Source organism: Priapulus caudatus, unplaced genomic scaffold (genome assembly GCF_000485595.1).
Source record: "Priapulus caudatus unplaced genomic scaffold, Priapulus_caudatus-5.0.1 Scaffold249, whole genome shotgun sequence".
NCBI classification, from domain to species: Eukaryota; Metazoa; Priapulida; class Priapulimorpha; order Priapulimorphida; family Priapulidae; genus Priapulus; species Priapulus caudatus.
In genome coordinates, this window is record NW_014577310.1 from 93,082 (window position 1) to 99,597 (window position 6,516).

General features: G+C 44.2%; 1 protein-coding gene across 1 annotated transcript in view; it reads left to right on the forward strand.

Annotated features, from left to right (window-relative positions):
- The window catches only part of LOC106808019 (extracellular matrix-binding protein ebh-like), a 33,768-nt gene that overhangs the window by 11,856 nt on the left and 15,396 nt on the right, over positions 1-6,516 (forward strand). Inside the window, exons 14-15 of the mRNA XM_014810565.1 lie at positions 52-327; positions 746-6,509. Of these exons, the coding sequence (XP_014666051.1) occupies positions 52-327; positions 746-6,509 (6,040 nt within the window). The remainder of the gene's footprint in view (positions 1-51; positions 328-745; positions 6,510-6,516) is intronic.

Below are 6,516 nucleotides of genomic sequence, written 5' to 3' on the forward strand. Positions count from 1 at the left end.
AATCATGAGCAAGAGAGGGTTGTGTTACATGAGCATCTGGTAAAAGAGAAGGAGAAATCTGAAACAGAGAAAATGGAGAAGGAACAACTTCAACAGGAGGTAAAGAGCTTGATGGAAAACCATGAGCAAGAGAGGGTTGTGTTACATGAGCGGCTGGTAAAGGAGAAGGAGAAATCTGAAACAGAGAAAGTGGAGAAGGTGGAACTTCACCAGGAGCTGGATAGAGAAAGACAGGCGTACCAAACGGAGAGAGAGCAGCTTCAACAGCAGACATCTGACATGCATCAGAACACGTTGGCCCTTCAGGAGGAGAAGAAGGACTTGGAGGTAACTTAATTTAATTGGTGCCATTAACAGTTAATCACTTAATTGGGAGCCTGTCTTGCAGAGATGTTCAGTAGGTGTACCTGCATGCGTGCATGTATATGTCATAATCCATAATCTGTGTTTGTGTGTGTGCATCCATGCATAACGTGTTTTGTGTGCATGTATGCACGTGATACACTGTTATATTTGGTATTGTCTGTGCTAAACTAACATTATAAATCCACACAGATGCTTAGTGTTGAGCATTTTATTGAATTGCTAACAGTATAAGGTTAAAATATTTTGTTTAAATAAAAAAAAATTTTAAACAGTTTTTAAATATGTAAATTTAAACTTTTTAATTAAAGTTACACGGTTGCAAAGCTATCCATTCACGCACAGGTTTGTAAAAAAAAACATTGACTCGTGAATTTTCCAGATCGAATGCGGGCAGCTGAGAGAAAGCCTGGCCGCGAAAGACGGCATCCTTGCTGACCTTCAGGATAAACTCGTCGCGTTGAACGAAGCCAACTGCAACCAGGGCGCTAAGATCGACAAGCTGAAGCAGAAGAAGAAGCAGCAAGCCGCGCTGCTGTCCGATTTGCAGAGTAGAACCGGCAGCGACAGCGACGCAATCGCTCGTCTGCAGCAGCAGCTGGATGAACAGCGGGACCGCAACTCCGAGCTGAGCACGCGAGCGGCCGCCCTGACCGCATCGCGAGACGCCAAAGCCGCCGAGGTCGAGACGCTGACCGCGTCGCGAGACGCCAAAGCCGCCGAGGTCGAGACGCTGACCGCGTCGCGAGACGCCAAAGCCGCCGAGGTCGAGATGCTGATCGAGTCGCGAGACGCCAAAGCCGCCGAGGTCGAGACGCTGACCGCGTCGCTCGAGGCCAAAGCCGCCGAGGTCGAGACAATGACCGCCTCGCTCGAGGCCAAAGCCGCCGAGGTCGACACGCTGACCGCCTCGCGAGATGCCAAAGCCGCCGAGGTCGAGATGCTGACCGCCTCGCTTGCAGACACGAGGCGCTACCTGGCGGAACTGCAGCAGAAGGGCGAAGAACTGAGGTTGGAAGTGGAAGCGAGGCAAGGACAGTCGGAGGAGAGAGCCACCGTGCTGCATGCAGAGCTCAGTGAGAGGTCGGTGGAAATAGAGCAGCTGCAAACGTCCAGTGCCAGGTTAGTACAAACGAACGTTGACTTAGAAGCTAAAGTGCAAGACTTAGACGAATTAACGGCCGCGATGCAGGTTAACGTTGATCAACTGAAACACGACTGCAGCTCCTTGCATGAGTCAAATCTTGAACTTGATGATGTGCTTGCTAAGCAGAGAGCCAAAACACAGCAATTAGAGAAGGCATTTGCAGAATTGACAGAAACCAAACGAGGATTAGAGGTGCTAATTTCTGAGGCGAGGGAAGCCCATCAGGTATCAGAGAGTTTGCTTGGCGAGGAGAGAGAAAATAAACTGGGATTGGAGAAGCAGCTTGCAAAGGAAAGGGAACTCGTGGAGGGATTGGAGAAGACTCTTGCTGAGGAAAAAGAAACCAAGCAAGCATTAGAGAATGCCTTGTCAGACGTGGAAGAAAATAAACAGGCACTGGAGAAGGCACTAGAGCAGGAGCAGGAGGCCAAGCTAGAATTAGAGAAATTGCTTTCTGTGGAAAGTAAATCCAAAGAAGAATTAATGATTACCTTCGCAGATATCGAAGTAACTAACGAGAGATTAGAGAAGGCAGTTGCTGAGGAGAAAGAAAGTAAGGTGGTATTAGAGAAAGTAATTTCTGAGGAAAGAGAGTTCAAGCAGGAATTAGAGAGAGCCTATTCTAATGAAAAAGAAACTAAGCAGGGATTGGAATCAGAACTTTCTGTTAGGAGAGAAACCCAGCTGGAATTAGAAAACGCTCTAATAAATGAGAAAGAAACCAAACAGGAAATAGAGAGGATTCTTCTAGAGGAAAGGAATGTAAAGGAGGCACTGGAAATAGAACTTTCTGTAGAGAATGAAGGAAAGCAACAACTAGAGATGGAATTTGCTGAAGAGAAGAAAACCAGGATGAGGGTTCAATCAGAGCTTTCGATAGAGAAAGAGGAAAAGCAGGGATTAGAAAAGGAACTTACTGAAGCGACAGAAAAGAAACAGGAATTAGAAAAGACTCTGAATAACGAGAGAGAAGTCAACGAAAGATTAGAAAAGGCAATTGCTGAAGAGAAGGAAACCAAGCAAGAATTAGAGAACACTTTGGTTGAGCTCGGCGAAGAGAAGCAGGCTTTAGAAACCCAGCTTCTGCTAGAAAAGGAAGCCAGGCAGAAGTCGGAACAGGAATTAACTGAAGAGACTGAAGGCAAACATCGACTAGAAAAGGCTCTCGCTCAAGAGAGAGAAACAAAAGAGGAACTAGCGAATACCCTATCGAATGAGAAAGAAACCAAACAGGAATTAGAAAGGACTCTTCTCGAGGAAAATGAAGTAAAGCAGGCACTAGAAATAGAACTGTCTGTAGAGAAAGAAGAAAAGCAGCAACTAGAGAAAGAATTCGCAGAAGAAAAGGAAATCAGGAAGACGGTGGAATCAGAGCTTTCTATTGCAAATGAATTGAAGCAGGGGTTAGAGAAGCAACTTGCTGAAGGGATAGAAGCCAAACAGGGACTAGAGAATGTTCTATCTACTGCAAATGAAACAAAGCATGGATTGGAGATGAGCCTCGTTGAGGAAAGAGAAAACAAGAAGGCCTTAGAGTCTGAGCTACTGCTGGAAAAAGAAGCCAATCAGTGTTTACAGAATGTGGTTACTCAAGAGAATGAAGTAAAGCATGGATTAGAATATGAGGTGTCTACGGAGAGAGAAGCAAAGCAGGAACTAGAGAGAGCTTTTGCTGAAGTAAAGAAAACCAGCCAGGATTTGGAGAATATCCTATCTAATGTGAATGAAACCAAGCAGGAATTAGAGATGACCCTGGTTGAGCAAAGAGAATGCAAGACGGCTTTAGAATCTGAGCTATTGATGGAGAAAGAAGCCAACCAAGAATTAGAGAAGGCATTATCTAGTGAGAAAGAAAGCAAGCAGGAATTAGACAAGGCGCTGATTGAGGAGAAAGATGTAAAGCAGGCATTAGAAACTGAGCTTTCTGAAGAAAAAGATGCCAAGGTGCAACTGGAGAAGGAACTTAAAGAAGAAAAAGAAATCAGGAAGACAGTTGAAGCAGAGCTTTCTGCTGTAAATGAATTGAAACAGGGACTGGAGGAACAGCTTACTGAAGAGAAAGAAGCTAAACAGGGACTGGAGACTATCATAGTGGAGGAGAAAGATGCAAAAATAAAACTCGAGAAAATACTATGCCAGGAGGGAGACACCAAGCATGGATTAGTGACTATGTTGGCAGAAGAGAGAGAAGCCAAGCAGGAATTACATATAGCTCTTGCTAATGAAACTGAAGCTAAACATGTATTAGAATCAGAGGTTTCCACAGAGAAAGAAGCGAAGAAAGAGCTAGAGAGAGCTCTTTCTGAAGAGAAAGAAACCAAACAGCAATTAGTGAGTGATCTATCAAATGCAAATGAAACCAATCAGGAATTGGAGAAGACCCTGTTTGAGGAGAAAGAAGTGAAGGAACTATTTGAATCTGAGCTTTCTATGGAGAGAGAAGTTAAGCAGGAGCTAGAGAGAACTCTTGCTGAAGAGAAAGAAGCCAAACAGGAATTGGAGAATGTCCTGTCTGTTGCAAATGAAGCCAAACAAGAATTAGAAATGACCTTGGTTATGGAAAGAGAAAGCAAGATATCATTGGAATCTGAGTTATTGTTGGCAAACGAAGCCAAAGAGGGGTTAGAGAAGGTACTTGGTGAATTGAATGAAGCCAGGCGGGGACTAGAACAGGCCTTAGTTAATGAGAAGGAAATCAAACAAGAAGTGGAGAAAGCCCTGATTGAGGAGAAAGATGTGAAAGAAGCATTGGAAACTGAGCTTTCTGTGGAAAAGGATGCCAAGGTGCAACTAGAGAAGGAACTTGGAGAAGAAAAGGAAATCAGGAAGAGAGTGGAAGCAGAGCTTTTTGCTGAAAATGAATTGAATCAGAGACTAGAGGAGCAGCTTACTGAAGAGGGAGAAGCCAAACAGGGACTAGAGAAGCAGCTTACTGAAGAGAAAGAAGCCAAACAGGGACTAGAGGAGCAGCTTACTGAAGAAAGTGAAGCCAAACAGGGATTGGAGAAGGTGCTTACTGACGAGAGAGAAACTAAAAAGGAACTGGAGAAGCAGCTTACTGAAGAGAAGGAAGTCAAACAGGGACTTGAGAAGCAACTTACTGAAGAGAAAGAAGCCAAACAGCGATTGGAGAAGCAGCTTATTGAAGAGAAAGAAGCTAAACAGGGACTGGAGAAGCAGCTTACTGAAGAGAGAGAAGCTAAACAGGAACTGGAGAAGCAGCTTACTGAAGAGAAAGAAGCCAAACAGGGACTGGAGAAGCAGCTTATTGAAGAGAAAGAAGCTAAACAGGGACTAGAGCAGCAGTTTACTGAAGAGAAAGAAGCTAAACAGGGTCTGGAACAGCAGCTTACTGAAGAAAAAGAAGCCAAACAGGAACTGGAGAAGCAACTTACTGAAGAGAAAGAAGCTAAACAAGGACTGGAGACGATCATAGTGGAGGAGAAAGATGCAAAAATAAAACTCGAGAAAATACTATGCCAGGAGGGAGATGCCAAACATGGATTAGGGACGTTGTTGGCCGAAGAGAGAGAAGCCAAGCTGGAACTAGAGAGCGCTCTTGTTAAAGAGACTGAATATAAACGTGGATTAGAACTAGAGCTTTCCACGGAGAGAGAAGCCAAGCAGGGTTTGGAGAGGGTTCTTGCTGAAGAGAAGGATACGAAACAGCAATTAGTGAGTGATCTATCAGATACAAATGCAACCCAGCAGGAATTGGAGAAGATGCTAGATGAGGAACGAGAAAGCAAGAAGGCTTTAGCATCTGAGCTGTTGATGGAGAAAGAAGCCAAGCATGAGTTAGCGAAGGTACTTGCCCAAGAAACCGAGGTGAAGCATCGATTAGAATCTGATAATTCTATGGAGAGAGAAGCCAAGCAGGAGCTACGGAGGGCTCTTGGTGAAGTAAAGGAAACGAAACAAGAATTAGAGAACACCCTAGTTGAGGAAAGCGAAAGCAAGAAATCGTTACAATCTGAGTTATTGTTGGCAACAGAAGCCAAAGAGGCGTTAGAGAAGATACTTGCTGAATTGAATGAAGCCAGGCGGGGAATAGAAAATGCCTTAGTTGATGAGAAGGAAAGCAAACAAGAGGTGGAGAAGACCTTGAGTGAGGAGAAAGATGTGAAAGAGGCATTGAAAAATGAGCTTTCTGTAGAAAAAGATTCCAAGGTGCAACTAGAGAAGGAACTTGGAGAAGAAAAGGAAGTCGGGAGGACAGTGGAGGCAGAGCGTTCTGCTATAAATGAATTGAAACAGGGACTGGAGAAGCAGCTTGGAGAAGAGAAAGAAGCCAAACATGGACTAGAGCAGCAGCTTGCTGAAGAGAAAGAAGCCAAACAGGATCTGGGGAAGGAACTTACTGAGGAGAAAGAAGCTAAACAGGGACTAGAGAAACAGCTTACTGAAGAAAGCGAAGCCAAACAGGGACTGGAGAAGGAGCTTACTGAGGAGAAAGAAGCCAAACGGGGACTGGAGATGATCATAGTGGAGGAGAAAGATGCAAAAGTAGAACTAGAGAAAATACTAAGCCAGGAGGGAGATTCCAAACATGGATTAGTGACGATGTTGGCAGAAGAGAGAGAAACCAAGCTGGAATTACAGATGGCTCTTGTTGAAGAGACTAAAGCTAAACATGTATTAGAATCAGAGGTTTCCACAGAGAAAGAAGCCAAGAAAAATCTAGAGAGAGATCTTGCTGAAGAGAAAGAAATCAATCAGGGATTGGAGAATGTCCTATCTATTGCAAATGAAACTAAGCAGAAATTGGAGATAACCCTGGCTGAGGAAAGAGAAAACAAGAAGGCTTTAGAGTCTGAGCTATTGCTGGAGAAAGAAACCAAGCAAGAGTTAGCGAAGGTACTCGCCCAAGAAACTGAAGTGAAGCATAGATTAGAATCCGATAATTCTATGGAGAGAGAAGTCAAGAAGGAGCTAGAGAGGGTTCTTGCTGAAGCAAAGGAAACCCAAGAAGACTTAGAGAAGATCTTGGTTGAGGAAGGTGAAAG